The sequence below is a fragment of the Leucoraja erinacea genome, chromosome 1 (genome assembly GCF_028641065.1).
Source record: "Leucoraja erinacea ecotype New England chromosome 1, Leri_hhj_1, whole genome shotgun sequence".
In the NCBI taxonomy this organism is placed as follows: domain Eukaryota; kingdom Metazoa; phylum Chordata; class Chondrichthyes; order Rajiformes; family Rajidae; genus Leucoraja; species Leucoraja erinaceus.
The window spans coordinates 143,202,662-143,221,541 of NC_073377.1; the positions used below are offsets into that span (position 1 = coordinate 143,202,662).

An 18,880-nucleotide genomic window follows, 5' to 3' on the forward strand; every position below is an offset into this window, starting at 1 on the left:
TAGCAGAGGTGGTGGGAGCAGGTATTGAGGGGTGTTATTCTAGGACACCAGAATCAACTGTTGAGGCTTCCCGAGGTGTTGTGGGCCTGACTCAATGAAACACCAGTGAAGGGAGGTGCCCACTTGATAACCCCAATGATATGCTGGCATCTACATCATTTTACTTCGGAGTCACGTGAGTGACTACGTGAAGAACCCGCTCAGCACGCATGCGCGGCATTACGCCAGCAGTGCAACAGCGGCTACAGTGGGAGTCAGGCGCTCCCGCTGCAATTTAAAAGACGGACCATCAGGTAAGTTAAACTGAGGTCGGCTTTACTTGCGAAAGGAGAGCCATCTGATTTCTGCTTTCAGAATGAGTACAACTAAGAAAAGGCTCTCAAAGAAATCTGTTCCCCGTTCGACTCCACCGGAGGAGCGTTCCATCAGGGGGGGGCAGCAACAGGCGGTAGGACCACTTACCGGGCGCTCCGACATCCCCGACACCGTGCCGAGCCCAGTCCCGCTAGCGCCTGAGCAGCGGGCTGGATGTAAAGCTACCCAGAAAAGCGTCCGGGCGGTGGTTTCCGACTCGTCAGACGGGGACGTCTCTCCACCCACACGGGGGAGAGACAGCCGCCTGAGCCGCATGGAGCGGCTCCTGGAGCAGGTGCTCCAGCGAGACGCGCCGCGTGAGGGGCACTCTCGCAGGGGGAGTTCAGGCACTCCCTCCACAGTGCCTTGTGCACTGCCTATTGCTTCCTCCTTACCCGAGGGTAGCTTTGGTGACCAGGACTGTGCTGGTCAAGAAGAGGGGACGCTGGCTGAAGATTTCGGGAGTATGCAAGGGGTGCAGGAACAGGAAGAGCTGCTGGGTGTGGTGGACCACTACGTGGCAGCCCAACGTGCAGGAAGACCGTTAGAGGCCAAACGAGCGGCCAGCATCAACCGCCTCTCCAACAGGCCCCTACTGGAGCAGGTGGTCAATGAGGCCTTAGAAACATATACAGCTCCAGAGAACTGCCGGCTGTAAACAGCCAAATCTGGGGGCATGTTGGGGCAAATATTCGGAGCCAGGAGCTAAAACTGTAGCAGATCCTCAGGCTCCTGACGTCAGCCATCACATCGTTTGCTCGTTCCGTGGACAACACCGAGATGACCACTAATCAACAAGATACTCTCGCTCTGTTGTGCAATATGCAATTAGAGATCAACAACCTGCGTAAAGAAATCATAAGACCTGCCCAATCCTAAATTTGTGGGGTTGTGTAAAACCCCAGCCACTTGATGTAGAAATTCTGAATCAATGTTGTGCAAAATGGTTGGCCAGGTAGACCAAAGGACATAAGAGCTGACCAGACAACAGGCTGCTCTTGTCTTGCAGTTACTGACCTCACACAGGCCCAGTCTGACAAGATTGAGGAATACACAACCTCCCCCCCTAGCCAGGAAGACTGAGGAATGTACTGGTCTGAGATTATGTGTGGGTCCTCTTTCATCCCCTTATATGTACATACTTGGTTTCCTATATTCTTCGTACCTGTCGGTTCTTTGATCAGGGGAATGTGGGAGGTGCTAAACGGTGGTATTAACATATAAAGAGCCTTGCAATTAAGGGCAGTCAGCTTGACTCTTTGCCAGGTTGTAACCTGTGTGGAGACTCCTGCTCAATAAAACGTACGTTTAAAGCAACCCCGGTGCCTGGTCGATTATTGTCGAAACAACCGATGTGAGAGAGAAACGTGAATCAACACACTGAGCCAGACACACTGCTCTTTGGCAAAGACCTCACAAAGCAAATGAAGGATATGGAAGAGGCACATTCAGATAAATCTAAGTTGAAGCCATCCACAACCATGGACTGCTTGGGCTTCACAATTAATTCAGTTCATATGACTGTAACTTTGCCAAGAGACAAAACAGTTGCATTGGCACAATCATGCAACAATTTAATGGGCAATGAACGACCAACTATTCGACAAGTAGCAAGAGTAATTGGGAAAATGGTAGCAGCATTTCCGGCTAAACAATTCGGACCTTTGCACTATCAAAACTTACAAAGAGCAAAGGTACAGGCACTAAAATGACATGCAGGTCATTATGATCGTGTCATGAAGTTACCCACTGAAGCAATATCAGAACTACAGTGGTGGGCAAAAAACATTTGGCATAGTTTCAGCCCTTTTATCATCACCGACCCTACGTTAGTTATCCAAACAGATGTCAGTGCTCAAGGCTGGGGAGCAACAAACTCCATATCCAGCACAGATGGTAGATGGACTAACCCAGTCATCATTACTACTTACACTGGGCATTAATTATCGAGAGATGTTGGGTGCCTTTTATGGTTTAAAAGCATATGTATCAAATATGCATCACTTGCATGTACGGTTACAAATAGATAATACTACGGTGGTGGCCTACATTAACCATATGGGCGGCATAAAATCGTTATCATGCGACAAGTTGGTCAACACAATTTGGCAATGGTGTGTCGAAAGACATATTTGGCTATCAGCAACTTACCTGCCAGGTAAGCTAAATACAGTGGCAGACACCAGGTCACGTAAATTTAATGACAACATCGAATGGATGTTAAACCCCAAAATATTTGCAAAAGTTATCAAGCAATATGGCACGCCAGATATCGATTTATTCGCATCAAGGCTAAATCACCAGATACCAATGTATGTCGCTTGGGAACCAGACCCTGAGGCAGCAGCGGTAGATGCGTTCACGCTGGATTGGGTAAATTTCTTCTTCTATGCATTTCCTCCCTTCTGCCTCATCAGTCGGGTACTACGCAAAATACAAATGGACTCTGCTTCAGGTATTTTGATAGTACCCGATTGGCCTATGCAGCCATGGTTCCCGATACTCCATGATATGGTTGTTGAAACTCCAATGGTATTCCCCAGTGACCCAGAGTTATTAACACCCATTGTCAGGCACAAGCCACCTGTGCCATGAAAAAATCAAACTTCTGGGTTGCAGATTCTGAACAGACCACTTCTGGGACTGGGATTATCAGAACAAACCATCGACACCATGTCAGCATCCCTCTGAACATCCACTAAAAAACAATACTTGACCAGTATCAAAAAATGGGAAAAGTACTGTCTGGATACAGGGACCACCTACACAACTGCATCAATCATCAACGTACTGGAATTCCTGGCCAAACTTCACTACGAAGAAGGACTCAGCTCCAGTGCCATTAACACAGGAAGAAGTGCCCTGTCTGCCTATTTAAAACTAACACCAGGACAACAGGCCATGGGATCTCACCCGCTGGTGGTAAAATTAATGAAGGGCATTTACAATACCAACCCCCCTAGACCAAGGTACACCCATATATGGGATGTCAGTGTGGTCCTGACTTACCTCAGGGGATGGCCACCAGCCAGGTCCCTCAGCCTGGAACAATTAATACTCAAAACGCTAATGTTAATGGCACTTGTATCCGCACAGAGGGTCCTGTCACTACATTGATTGCGACTGGACAACATGATTACAGTTCCAGACCAGATCTCTTTTATGATCCAGGGACTGATCAAACAGAGCAGGCCAGGAACACCAAATCCAGTCATGGAATTCCGGGCTTACCCGCCAGAACCACGGTTATGTGTCATGACCCACCTACTATCCTATATAGACACAACTAATAATATTAGAGGGAGTGAAAAAGCCTTGTGGGTCAGTCATAAAAAACCTCATGGTCGGGTGACGAGCTAAACCATTTCGAGATAGCTCAAGCAGGTACTAAAGGCTGCAGGGATTGACACTAACTTGTATAAATCTCACTCCACCAAGGCAGCATCCACATCAACGGCTGAAAGAATGAACGTGCCGATGGACCACATCCTGGCTACAGCAGGATGGTCGAGGGAAACCACGTTCAGAACTTTTTATCACAAGCCGTTGGCAAAACCTGTTTTATTGCAGAAAAAAATTTACAGTCTGCAAATATTTAATTTAAGCCTGGGGGAGCGATTTATTTTTTGTTGTTATTGTTAATAAAAACCGTTTTGTTTTCTACAAACCGATTCATTGGTTGATTACGATAACACACTTCCTCCCTGAAGGACTTCGGCAGTGAGTGAAGTAATAACTGTTACACCGTTTTAAATCACAGAGCTTTGAAATCTTCACGTAGTCACTCCGAAGTAAAATAGTAAGATTAAACGAGAACTTACCAGTTTGCAGTTTGATCTGTATTTTATGAGGAGTTACGATGAGGGATTACGGGCCTTCCGCTCCCACCCTCAATAATATGATAAACTGAGGTCTCCTTGTCTTTACTGTGTTTACCTCAATAACTGTGTCTATCTATGATTCCACTCCGCTGTTTTGAAGTATGCTGCGCATGCTTGCTGAGCAGGTTCTTCACGTAATCTCTCATCGTAACTCCTCATAAAATACAGATCAAACTTCAAACTGGTAAGTTCTCGTTTAATCTTACTATTTTTCTTTTTTACTGAGGTAGTTAAGATGTAGGTAGCTGTTTGGCACATATGGACTTAGTTATTGTCCTTAGCCTAAGTGGTATATTCAGTTAGATAGTTAAACAACAGACAATAGAAACAAAGGTGCAGGAGTAGGCCATTCGACCCTTCGAGCCAGCCATTCAATATGGCTGATCATCCAATATCAGTACCCCGTTCCTGCTTTCTCCCCATATCCCTTGATTCTGTTAGCCCGAAGCTAAATCTAACTCTCTCTTGAAAACATCCAGTGAATTGGCCTCCACTGCCTTCTGTGGCAGAGAATTCCACAGATTCACAACTCTCTGGGTGAAAAAGATATTCCTCATCTCAGTTCTAAATGGCCTACCCCTTGTTCTTAAACAGTGATCCCTAGTTCTGGACACCGCCAACATGGAGAACATTTTTCCTGCATCTAGCCTGTCCAATCCCTTAAGAATTTCATATGGTTCTATACTTTGGCGTTGAGCTTGGTTTTCTTAATTGAGTGCTTATCCTGGAGTTATGGCACACGTACTTTGTGTTTTAATTGTAATCTACAAGATGTAAAATCAAACATCACATTTTCAATTGAACTGGCGTGAATATGAAACTCTTGCCCACAGATTTTTATCAGTTAAGGTTGTCCCGGGTTATAGTGTCCAGGCAGGATGACGGTGCTGAACTCCCCGATAATAATAATCTATTGAAATAAAGGGGTGGCCTGAGAGTGTAGGAAGGAACTGCAGATAGACACAAATTGCTGGAATAACTCAGTGGGTGAGGTAGCATAAGTAATGGGCGACGTTTCGGGTCGAGACCCTTCTTCAGACTGAGGGTCTGGTTCAGACGTCATTTCATCTCTCCTAAGATGCTGCCTCACCCGCTGAGTTACTCCAGCATTTTGTGCCTACCTTCGATTTAAATCAGCATCTGCAGTTCTTTCTTACGCAAACGAATTGTAGATGCTGGTTTACACCGAAAAGAGACACAAAATGCTGGAGTGCTTTTTAGAATGTCCCTTCCTACAACCACAGAATGGACAAGCAAATCTTTATTTTGCATTTCTTACCATGCAGCGTGCATGTTATTTTGTAAAGTGTAAGTACCTGACTCAGTTTAAAATAGATGAGAGCTACTCCAATGACTGCTGCAAAACACACCAACAGAACTATCACCAGCAAGGCAATGGCCACTATTAAATATGGCTGAAGAGGATTGGAATCATCGTCTACTCCATTAGTACCATTTGGTTGTCCAGTCACAGGCACCTACAATTAAAAGAAAGACAAAATAAATACATTAAATAATTTTCCCAAAATCAGAGAAGATTTACGAGGATGTTGCCAGGACTAAAGGGTCTGAGCTATAGGGAGAGGTTGAGTAGGCTGGGTCTCTATTCCACAGGAGCACAGGAGTGTGTGGGGTGATCTTATAGCGGTGTACAAAATCATGAGAGGAATAGATTAGGTAGATGCACAGATTTTCTTGCCCAGAGTTGGATAATCGAGTCCCCCAAAGAGTCCCAATACAATGTTTCTACAGAAGCTTCTGGAAATTAGTCAGATTAACTGCATAATACAACATTTACCCTGGTAGTACAAATAATTCAGCCAGGGCTTCACACTTCAGCCAATCATCAAACAGCAGTGTAACTGTCCTGCAACATTATTAACATTATTTACAATCACTTTGCAGCAATCCAATCGAAAAAAATGCACCTACAACACCTCAGAGTTTCTCTACAGTCCTCATACATTCTATGAATTGGGAGGATATCTGGACCTCACCTTATCTGATGCATTGATCTGGGACCTAGACTTCCTGGCACCAGCTCACAGCTTGAGGCTTCTTACAGAAAAATGCTAACAGGCCTTGTAGATGCATAAATCATTTGCTTTATTTTAGCTCTGTTTTGGCCAGGATTTACACTGTAGCCGAGCCAATCACACAGAATAAGCTCTCCACCATTGACTCCGTCTACACTTCATGCTGCCTGGTGAAAGCAGCCAACATAATCAAGGACTTTTTACACGCCAACCATTCAATCTTTTCCCATCTCCTGTTGGGTAGAAGATACAAAGGCTTGAAGGCACACATCACCAGATTCAGGAACAGCTTCTTCCCCTCTGTTATCAGACCATTGAACGGTCCTTCAATTGGTTAGGGGCTATTCCCAATTTTCCAACTGACCTTCATTGTGGACATATGACTTTTTCTCTGGAACTGGAACTGCTACAATGCTGGAAACCAATATTCTGCACTCTGATATTTTTCTTTGTGCACAAGCTAAAGCCCCTGTCCTACTTACGTGCCCTTGGCACGCTAATTACGCGACGGTCCCGCGAAGGTAGCACACAATTTAATGCGTCCGCACAGCCGTCTGGAGCACGTGACGTCAGTTGAAGATAGACACAAAATGCAGGAGTAACTCAACGGGACCGGCAGCATCTCTGGAGGAAAGTAATGGGTGATGTTTCGTGTCAAGACCCTTCGTCAGTCTGAAAGAAGGGTCTTGACCTGAAAAGTCACCCATTCCTTCTCTCCAGAGATACTGCCGGTCTCGCTGAGTTACTCCAGCATTTTGTATCTATCTTCAATTTCCTTGGCCCCATTCTGGGAGTAGAAGTGGGGGCCGATCCGAACCGCAACGGCCGTGAGCCCCAGGCCGAGTTCGGCGATCATTTGCCTGCTTCTGCTGCTGTTGGAGGTGAGACATTGCATCGCGCCAGGGTCTTGGACCTGTCCCACTTTGGCCGTCAGTTTCGCAACAGGCCGTTGGTGCGCGAAGATTTAGTTTGCTACAAAGATTTCGGCGCCCCGCACGATGTCGCGCACAACTACATACCCCTCCGCGCTTCTCAGTGGGACCGGCCCCGGACGGCCATACGATGCCCGTGTGCCTTAATGCGACCACGAGGTTGTGTAATTTGTGTGCCAAGGACACGTAAGTGGGACAGGTCCTTTATGCACTTCTGCATGGCTTGGTTGTACTCCTAGATAGCATGAAATGATTTAATTGAATAGCACACAAGCAAATGCTCCTTACTGTACCTCGGTACATATGATAATAATCGGCAATAGTAGTAGTGATTGTTGAAAATTCCAGCAGATACCTGCAAATACCAATGTTTCATTGTCTTACTCAGGACCCTTTAATTCATGTCTTCTAATTCTCTTAGACGTTAAAGCTGACACGTTACATGTTATTCCTCCAGTTTCTAACAATAACAGGCTATAACAAGCTGCAGGTTTATCTTTAGTTTTGTTTAGTTCAGAGATAAAGCGCGTAAACAGGCCCTTCGGCCCACTGAGTTCACACCGACCAATGATCCCCACACGCTAACACACATGTGGGACAATTTACACTTATATCAGGCCAATTAATCTACAGACCTGTACGTCTTTGGAGTGTGGGAGGAAACCGAAGATCCCGGAGAAAACGCACGCGGGTCACGGGGAGAACGTACAAACTCCGTACAGACAGCACCCGTAGTCGGGATCGAACCCGGGTCTCCGGCGCTGCAGGCGCTGTAGAGCAGCAACTCTACCGCTGCACCACCGTGCTGCCCTTAAATCTATTTAATCATCCTGTGCACCAACGTCACCAGGAATGTGACAGCTCTTCTCGAGTGAAATAACACTCATGAACACTGCGCCCAACTTCCTAATGGATGGCATCAGGTGCCAATTGACTTTCAAGCACCAAGTAAAGGATCTGTCCACTTAAGCTATTTTTTAAGCGACTACAGATGGCTAGGGTTTCGCCTGTATGGTCAGGAGTAGTATCCTCAGTCGCCCAAAGTGTCGTAGCGCCTTTCTGGTTGCCGCTGGATTTTCAACATGTTGAAAAATTTGTCGGAGGCAATCGGCGACAGTGGGTTTGACGCCAATGAACGTAGCTTGACTTCTCCTGACTTAGGTGTTGTCGTAGTTGTTGCCACGGTAACGTAGGTTGTCGCCAGGTGACGTAGGTTGTCGCCGGTGCTGACCGGGTTTTATTTGTTGTTAAAGTAATGATTCTATTTCAAATTTTATGTCAAAGGGAGATCCAGTCGCCGGTTTTTCAGCAACCTGCTACACTATGACAATCGCCGACAGTCACCTAAATATAGCCTAAGTGGGACAGGCCCTTAAGACCTATCAGGTGCACTCTCTCCAAAGTCTTGTGCAATAGAGATCTGCGTGGGCATAAAAATGGGCCTTGGCCAGTGCACCAACTGTGCATGACTGTTCTGGTCCCGAGTCAAGCTTGAGATTTTTTTCTATGCCCAACCTGACAATCTTGGGAACATGAAGTTGGGTTAAAAAATATCACTGAAAGCGGTATTAAAGGAGAAAAGAGTGATGAGGTAAAGTGAAAGGCACATTGGGACATCTAAAACTATCCTAAACAAACATGTTTCACCTGTATTCGCAAAGAAAATGGATTTACTATTTGGAGGATTCAGCAAAGGGAAATCCTAATCGGTTTATGTTTATTATTGTCATGTGTACCAAGATACAGTGAAATACCTGTATGTAGTTTTGTGTGCTATCCATTCAGATCAGGTAATGCTATGCACAAATACAACATCACACTCATGCAATAGGTAGATCAAAGAGGACGATACAGAGTGCAGAGTATAATTCTCAGCATTGTAGCGCATCAGTTAATCGACTACGTCCAATGTTCACAATGGGGTGGAGATGAATTGCACAATACCCCAACTTCTGAAGGACCATTGCAAAGCTTAATATCAGAGAGGAAGAATCTGTTCTCGAGTATAGAAACATAGAAACATAGAAAATAGGTGCAGGAGTAGGCCATTCAGCCCTTCGAGTCTGCACCGCCATTCAATATGATCATGGCTGATCATCCAACTCAGTATCTTGTACCTGCGTTCTCTCCATACCCCCTGATCCCTTTAGCCACAAGGGCCACATCTAACTCCTTCTTAAATATAGCCAATGAACTGGCCTCAACTACCTTCTGTGCCAGAGAATTCCAGAGATTCACCACCCTCTGTGTGAATTCTTTTTCTCATCTCGGTCCTAAAAGATTTCCCCCTTATCCTTAAACTGTGACCCCTTGTTCTGGACTTCCCCAACATCGGGAACAATCTTCCTGCATCTAGCCTGTACAACCCCTTAACACGTGATGCACACTTTCAAGCTTCTATATCTTCTGCCTGGTGGGAGCGTGGAGAAGAGGAATAACCGGGGTGGGACAAGACTTTGATTATGTTTGCTGCTTTTCTTGGGCAGCATGGTAGAATTAAAGGTGGATAAATCCCCAGGACTGGATGGGATTTAACCCATGCTATTGTGGGAGCAAGGAAAAATGTTTCTTTGGTTCTGGTTGACATCTTTGATGGACACAAATAAGGTGCCAGAGGACCAGCGGATGGCAAGAATGGTTCCCCTTTTCTTTGCTTTCTCTTCCGCCTTCCTTTACCCTTCTTTGTGGTCACCCAGCTACTTTCTGCATGGACGTGGGTGGCCATCTCACTAAAGCTCCTATCTGTGGTTCCCTTGGCTTCCGGATGATCCTGAGTTCATCAGCTGCAGCTCCAGTTCCACAAGGATTGGTGCTGGGATTTTTTGTTGCCTGTAATATTCAAGAATGATTTTGATGTAGACGGAGGAGGTATGGTCAGTAAGCTCGTGGAAGACACAAATATTGGTGAAGTTATTGATGGTGTGGAAGGTGATCTGGCTTCAGGGGAGACTAAAGTGTTGGTGAAATAGCCTTACTAATGGTGTCTGTACAGAGTTTGTACGTTCTCCCCGTGATCTGTGTGGGTTTTCTCTGAGATCTTCGATTTCGTCCCACACTACAAAGACATGCAGGTTCACAGGTTAATCGGCTTGGTATAATTGTATAAATGTAATATTTCCCCTAGAGTGTGTAGGGAAGTATTAATGAGCGTGGATCGCTGGTCGGTGCGGACGCAGTGGGCTGAGGGTCTGTGTTGTGCCTCAATGCAATGAGTTGCAATTTGGGAGTGCTAATGAGGTTACTACATATGCCATGAATGCTCGGGTCCAAGGGAGTTCTGAGCAGCAGAGGGACCTTGGTATTTGAGACCAATGACCCTTGAAGCTGGCTGTGCAGGTAGCAAATAGTTTTAAGAAGGCATATGGACTGTTGGTCTTCATTAAGGACCTGTTCCACTTAGGCTATTTTTTAGGTGACTACAGGCGACTAAACCATCACCACATGGTTGCCGTGGTGTGGCCTGTATGGGCGTGAGTAGTCTCCTCAGTCACACAAAGAGTTGTAGCGTCTTTCTGGTCGCTGCTGGATTTTCAACATGTGTGTTTGACGCCAATGAGCGTAGCTTGACTTCTCCTGATGTAGGTGCTGTCGTAGGTTGTCGCCTGGTGACATAGGCTGTCGCCAGTGCTGACTTTGGTTTGTTTTGCTTGTGATGATTCTATTTAAAATTTTATGTCGAAGGGGGGTCCAGACACTGGTTTTTCGGCGACCTAATACGACTATGACAGTCGCATGCAGTCGCCTAAAAATAGTCGATGTGGGACAGGCTCTTTGGTCGGGTTATAGTGATACAGCATGGAAACAGGCCCTTTGGCCCAACATCTATGCCGACCAAGATGCCTCATCTACACTAGTCCACCTGCCTGTGTTTGGCCCATATCTCTCTAATCATTTCCTATCCATGTAACAGTCCAAATGTTTTTTTAAATGTTGATACAATGTATACCTCAACTACCTCCTCTGGCAGTTTGTATCATTTATCCATCACTCTGTTAATAAATTCCTCCTCGGGACCCTATTATACCTTTCTCCTCTCACCCTAAACCTATGTCATCTGGTCTTTGATTCCCCTACTCCTCTGTAAAGGACTCTGTGCATCTCAGATTCAGATTCAGATTCAATTTTAATTGTCATTGTCAGTGTACAGTACAGAGACAACGAAATGCATTTAGCATCTCCCTGGAAGAGCGACATAGCAAATGATTTGAATAAATAATAATAAGTGCCCGGGGGGGGTGGTGATTGGCAGTCACCAAGGTACGTTGTTGAGTAGAGTGACAGCCGCCGGGAAGAAGCTGTTCCTCGACCTGCTGGTTCCACAACGGAGAGATCTGTAGCGCCTCCCGGATGGTAGGAGGTTAAACAGTCCATGGTTGGGGTGAGAGCAGTCCTTGGCGATGCTGAGCGCCCTCCGCAGACAAAGGGCCTGTTTCCATGCTGTATCACTGTAACCCGACCAAAGAGCCTGTCCCACATCTAACCTCTCTGGGTAATTCAATACAAGAGCAAGAGGTTATACTTCAGATTTATAAAAAATTGGATGGCTCTCAGCTGAAGTATCACAGTCAGTTCGAGTCCCCATGTTTAGATTAGTTTAAAGATATAGCATGGAAACAGGCCCTTCGGCCCACCGGGTCCGCGCCGACCAATGATCCCCGCACACTAACACTATCTTACACCCACTAGGGACAATTTTTATATTTATACCAAGCCGATTAACCTACAAACTTGTACGTCTTTGGAATGTGGGAGGAAACCGGAGATCTTGGAGAAAACCCAAGCAGGTCACGGGGAGAATGTACAAACTCCATACAGACAGCACCCGTAGTCGGGATCGAACCCGGGTCTCTGGCACTGCATTCGCTGTAAGGCGGCAACTCTACCGCTGCGCCACCGTGCCGCCCCTAGTATTTCAATGATTAGGAGACACAAGAGAGGTTAAGGTCCGTTTCCTCTGGAGAGAAGGATCTCAAGGGGGACAAAATTGAGGAATATAAATTTACGAGGCATAATTGAGGTACAGGTATATAAATTTACGAGGCATATTAGGTAGGGCAGACTGCAGGAAAAGGGGTGATAGCAGATCTGAAGGGGAATTTTTCCACCCACAGAGCACCAGGAATAAACTGCCTGAGAGAATGAGGGAAGCAGAGTTACTGACAACATTTAAGAAGTTTTTCGTCTAGCATTGTCTAGGCATTGAAGGCTGTGAGCCATTGTGCTGGGTGTGGGATTAATTTGGATGTGTGCCTTGGTTAATCCTGGCTAAATTGGACCAGTCAAGACTTCTAAAATGGGGCTAAATTTCAGGACTTGTTGGGAGATTTGGTCAGATTGGGAATGATTTCTGCAGAGCTGGGACAGGCTGCGAGAGGTGCCAGAGAGTCCGGAGCTTCGATATATGCAATATATCGGGGAACCTGCTAGCCTTGTCAATCTGATTCCAAATGCATAGAATGGATTGGGTGGTTGCAAACTAGACAGCGTTGCAGATCTAGATAACGTTGCAGAATCGGACTCTGCTGGATGTTTATTGGATGGAGTGTTAAGCTTTGTCTGGAAACCCTGTAAATCAAGGTACATATTTCAATTGGCCAGAGTGAGCAACACCGGAATTGGAGGATCAGCACCTCATATTCCGCTTGGGGAGTCTGCATCCTGGTTGGATGAACATTGAATTCTCACAGGTACACAAAAATGCTGGAGAAACTCAGCGGGTGCAGCACCATCTATGGAGCGAAGGAAATAGGTGACGTTTCGGGCCGAAACCCTTCTTCAGACAGTTGAATTCTCACAATTCTGTTAGGCCTTGCTGTCTCCTCCCCTTCCTACCTCTCCCTCAGCCCTTGTGCTCCTCCTCCTCTTTTTTCCTTTCTTCTTCCCGCCTTCACCCCCCCCCCCCAACACCCCACCAGTCTGAAGAAGGGTTTCAGCCCAAAACGTTGCCTATCTCCTTCGCTTCATAGATGCTGCTGCACCCGTTGAGTTTCTCCAGCATTTTTGTGTACCTTACATGTTTCAATAGTTGACTTCACCCTGTAGTTCGTTAGCAATACAATGTATTGAGCTGTTGTATTATTGGGTTAGGGAAACGTCAGTTATGTATGGGGATAATCGATATCTGTTATTGGGTAATTGTAAGACAATCCTATGTGTGGTTCGGCCCTTGAGTTCGCGGGGCATATAAAAACGGTGATGACGAGATTCGTGGTCGATGTCCTGGAGAACATCTGTAGTATCTCTGTCTACGCGAGGCCTAGAGGGTTTGAATAGATGGAAGCAGGGATCAAACCCACGATGGGGATAGTAGATGCAGTGTTTGATCTATGATGCGCTTTTGGTAAAATAAACTTTAGTCTTTTCAAGTGCTTGAGTCGGTGTTTTTACTGAAACTAGACTGGAGGGAAGCTCAGAAACGAGCAATTATCACCTTCTTGGTGTTCACCAGCTACTTTTGGCCTTACAGTGCAGAGACCTGGGTTCAATCCTGACCACGGGTGCTTGTATGTACAGAGTTTGTATGTTCTCCCCGTGACCTGCGTGGGTTTTCTCCGAGATCTTCGGTTTCCTCCTACGCTCCAAAGACGTACAGGTTTGTAGGTTAATTGGCTTGGTGTAAATGTAAAATTGTCCCTAGTGTGTGTAGGATAGTGTTAATGAGTGGGGATCGCTGATCAAGTTTCAGGATGATGGGATCAGGGTGAGAGATTAATTTGGAAGTGACCCTGGTCAGCATGGACATTGTGGACCGAATGTACACAAAAATGCTGGAGAAACTCAGCGGGTGCAGCAGCATCTATGGAGCGAAGGAAATAGGCGACGTTTCGGGCCGAAACCCCTCTTCAGACTGATGGAGGGTGGGGGGGAGAGGAAGGAAAAAGGGAGGAGGAGGAGCCCAAGGGCGGGGGGATGGGAGGAGACAGCTCGAGGGTTAAGGAAGGGGAGGAGACAGCAAGGGCTAGCAAAATTGGGAGAATTCAACGTTCATGCCATCGGACGCAAGCAACCCAGACGGAATATGAGGTGCTGTTCCTCCAATTTCCGGTGTTGCTCACTCTGGCAATGGAGTAGACCCAGGAACGAGAGAGTTGGCCGAATGGCCTGGTTTCCATGTTATGTATTACTGTGACTCTGTGAACATTGCCGTGATTATGGCAGTCTCTCATTCCCTTTTCATGAGAGATGGTGCTGTTTTTTTTTCCTGATCTGGATAGATTTTTTGCACGTGACCATCTTGATCACATGTGAATCTGTAATCCTGACCCAACCCAAGCACACACTTGTGGTCGAGTTCTGTCCTTCTTGCGTTGGTAACAGAGAAACACAGAAACATAGACAATAGGTGCAGGGGCCGGCCATTCAGCCCTTCGAGCCAGCACCGCAATTCAATATGATCATGGGTCATCATCCAAAATCAGTACCTTGTCCCTGCTTTCTCCCCATATCCCTTGATTCCTAAGAGCTATATCTAACTCTCTTGAATACATCACAGAGCGGAAACAGGCCCTTCGGCCCAACGAGCCCGCACCGCCGAGCGACCCCCATATATTAACGCTATCCTACTACACACAGATGATGGTTAAGGGACAAAAGGACTCAAGGTGCTGGAGTAACTCAGAGGGTCAGGCAGCATCTATGGAGAACTTGGATAGATGACGTGGTTGGAGCCCTTCTTCAGTCTGCTGAGTTACTCCAGCACTTTGTGCCCTTTTGTCCACTAACCATCATCTGCAGTTCTTTTTTTCAAATACATACAATGATAACGCCTTACTCATTTATAACAGATACTCGCCAATAAGGAACACCATTCCCTGTCACCTATGGTCCATTATAATGAGGGTTTACTGTATACTATATTATTTACTGTTTTTACTCTACACTATATTACCATATACTCTATGCTGAAGTAACTCAGAGGGTCAGGCAGCATCTCTGGAGAACATGGATAGATGATGTTGAAACCCTTAGAGTCATAGAGTCATAGAGTGATACAGTTAGAAAACAGGCCCTTCGGCCCAACTTGCCCACACTGAGCAACATGTCCCAGCTACACTGGTCCCACCTGCCCGCATTTGGTCCATATCCCTCCAAACCTGTCCTAGCCATGTACCTGTCTAACTGCTTCTTGAACATTGGGATGGTCCACTTTTTCAGGCTGTTAAGTTACTCCAGCACTTTGTCACATTTCACCTTAAAGTCAGTAGCCGCTGCTGCTGGGCTGCACCAGCGAGCCCTTCTTCACCCACCTCATGCTCTGATTAACACGGCTGTGGTTGTTGCTCAGGTTGTTGCCTCTGGTTAGCAGCGCTTTCTTCAGGCTGCCGCCACTGACAGGGCCACTCTCCCCTCTCACCAGCTGTGGCTTCTCCCTATCGATCGTCGGTCTCTCCACTCCTCCCTCCACCGCAAATAATTCCACGTCCACCTCCTTCTTCATATACAATTCTTAAGGGATTGGACAGACTAGATGCAGGAACAATGTTCCCCATGTTGGGGGAGTCCAGAACCAGGGGGGTCACAGTTTAAGAACAAGGTGTAGGCCATTTGGGACTGAGATGAGGAAAAACCTTTCACCCAGAGAGTTGTGATCTGTGGAATTCTCTGCCACAGAAGGCAGTGGAGGGCAATTCACTGGATGTTTCCAAGAGAGAGTTGAATGTAACTCTTAGGGCTAATGGAATCAAAGGATATGAAGAGAAAACAGCAATGGGATACTGATTTTGGATGATCAGCCATGATCATTTTGAATGTCGGTGCTGGCTTGAAGGGCTGAATGGTCTACTCCTGCATTTATGTTTCGATGTTTCTATGTTTCCCCGCAGTAGCCGTCAGTTTACAAGGTGGAGCATGTCGACGACTCTGGGGGAGAAGGAGGAGGAGGTGGCAGTGGAGGTGGGGGGCGTGTGTGCGCGTGTGTATGCAGTCGCGCTTGTGTATGTGTGCACGTGTGTGTGTGTGCATGGTGTGTGTGTGTGCACGTGTGTGTGTGCGCACGTGCATGTGCATGTGTGCGCATGTGTGTGAGTGGTCTGCGCGCGTGCGCGTGCTTGTGTGTGTGCGTGCGCGTGTGCACGAGTGTGGGCGTGCGTGCTTGTGTGTGTGTGCGCGTGTATGCACGCGCATGTGCATCTGTCTATCTCTGCCTTAAAAATATCCATGACTCCACAACCTTCTGTGCGTATTGGCTTTCAGTGACTTGTGGATGAGGCGTATACTCAGATAAAAATCTCTCTTTTTCTTTTCCCTTCACATTTTCCCAAACGTATATTTTGTCTGCCATTCTCATACACATGCACACCGTTTGTCCATATCTCCTTGCCTCTGCCCTTCACGCAATCCCATCTAATTTTCCAGCATTAGTAAACTTGGACGTACGATACTTGGACCCCTCGGTTGCGTCTTTGATGTATTCCATGAATAACCAGGGTACTGTGGTTCCTTGCCAACAAGTCTGCCTAATTTAGAAGTCTGCCTATTTATTTCCACTCTTTGCTTTCTTTCCATTACCTCGACCTCAATCTAAGTCAATATATTACCCTAAATTTCTCATGTCTAACCTGGTTGATCAACCTCCTGTGTGCGATCTTATTAAACGATGTTTGCAAGAGAGAGTTTGGACATAGCTCTTCTGGTTAACAGAATCAAGGGATATAGGGAGAAAGCAGGAACGGGGTACTGATTTAGGATGATCAGCCATGATCACATTGAATGGTGGTGCTGGTTCAAAGGGCCGAATGGCCTACTCCTGCACCTATTGTCTATGTTTCTAACATCTACTGAAGTTCATATACGCAAAGTCGCACACATCTATTCCATTCGTCACATCATTAAGAAACTTCCACAGATTAGTGAGTGTTCCCTCCTATAGTGAGACAGAGTTTTTCTTTCATAAATCCATGTTAATTCTGCACAATTTTATAACAGTGAAAATCTACTAATCTGGCGTTGCTGGGTGGTGGACTAAGAGATTTTCTGGATTAGCGGATGTTATTTTATTTATAATGCAACATACTTTTAATTCACTTTCTTATAAAGGAGTTAAATGGCAAAATTGCAGTTAATTCAGTAAATTTAAAGTGGCTACTCGGAATAAAACTGAGTGAGTTTCAAGGAGAATGGGGATCGGGTGCCAAATGGGGAGAGCTCATGAAACATGACCCTGGTCAGTGGATGAGGAGTGTGGGAACTACAGTCTAGGCAAGAGGATGGTGGGTCCGGTACTTGGGGCCTGTTGCGTAGTCAAGTAGTGCGGGAAACACGGACCCGTCGAGTTTAGTTTAGATTAGTTTAGCGATACAGCACGGAAACAGGCTCTTCAGCCCACCGGATCCGCACCGACCAGCGATCCCCACATTAACACTCTCCTACACACGCTAGGGACAATTTACCTACAAACCTGTACATGTGGGACGAAATCGCAAATCTCGGAGAAAAGCCACGCAGCCACGGGGAGAACGTACAATGTTTGTACAGACAGCACCCGTAGCTGGGATTGAACCTGGTCTCCGGCGCTGCAAGCGTTGTAAGTCAGCAACTCTACCGCTGCGCCACCGTGCCGCCCGGTGTCAGGGAATGTAGGAACTGAGGGGCCAGTGAGTGGTGAGGAAGTGTGACAGCTGGGGTCTGGTGGGTCCCGTGAGCTGGATGGAGAGCGCAGAAACTGGAGCACCATTGAGTGGACAGCGAGCACAGGTACTCGTGTCTTGTCATAAATTTATGTGTCACAGGAACAGAATTAGGCCATCGGGACCAGCAAGTGTACTCTGCCATTCAATCATGGCTGGTGTGTGTCTCCCTCCTAACTCCATTCTCCTGTCTTCTCCCCAAAACCCCTGACACCCGTACTAATCAAGAATCTATTTATCTCTGCCTTGAAAATATTACTGACTTGGCATCCACAGCGTTCTGTGGCAATAAATTCCACAGATTCATCACCCTGTGACTAAAGAAATTCCTCCTCATCTCCATCCCAAAGGAACGTCCTTCAATTCTGAGGCTATGACCTCTAGTCCTGGACTTTCCCACCAGTCATCCTCTCCACGTCCACTCTATCCAAGCCTTTCACTATTCGGTAAATTTCAATGAGGTCACCCCTCATTCTTCTAAACTCCAGCAAGTACAGGCCCAGTGCCATCATTCGCTGATGTTGTGAGTGAGTGAGGGTCATTGCAAACATTACCTGGTGAGGCAGATATCACACATGGTTGGGTGAGCAGGTTATTGCAACCTTTTCAAGGAATTATCTCATTACGCCCTTCATTTTAGATTCCAGTTTTTTCCTGCCACTGATGTTAGGGTAACTTGTCCATGATACCCTGTATTTTACTTCGGAGTCACGTGAATGATTCTGTGAAGAAGTCCCACCTGTGCGTCATTACGTCTGACGCATTGGTGCACGGCCCAGCATGAGGACACTGCTCCTCCAGCGGTAAGTAGTTTAAAAACCCAGTTAAGTTCGGAAAACTTAGCTGGAAGAAGTCGTTTTTTTGCTGTGGTGCCGTGTTTTCTGTTCTAATTTTTTTCTAGAAGCACCATGGAAAAGGCGACAAAGGGGAAGAGGCGAGCCACAGGTAAACCTAGCGAGAGCCGCGAGAGTGCGGTCGTTGAGCGGCTGCCTGGTACCCCCGCACAGTCGCCGGCTGGGAGATGGGCGACTGCAGACTTGCTGCTAGAAAGC

General features: G+C 46.5%; 1 protein-coding gene across 1 annotated transcript in view; it reads right to left on the reverse strand.

Moving 5' to 3' along the window:
• LOC129702932 (uncharacterized) overlaps positions 1-18,880 on the reverse strand; it is a 46,393-nt gene that overhangs the window by 6,573 nt on the left and 20,940 nt on the right. The window contains exon 2 of the mRNA XM_055645037.1: positions 5,552-5,713. Within this exon, the coding sequence (XP_055501012.1) occupies positions 5,552-5,713 (162 nt within the window). The remainder of the gene's footprint in view (positions 1-5,551; positions 5,714-18,880) is intronic.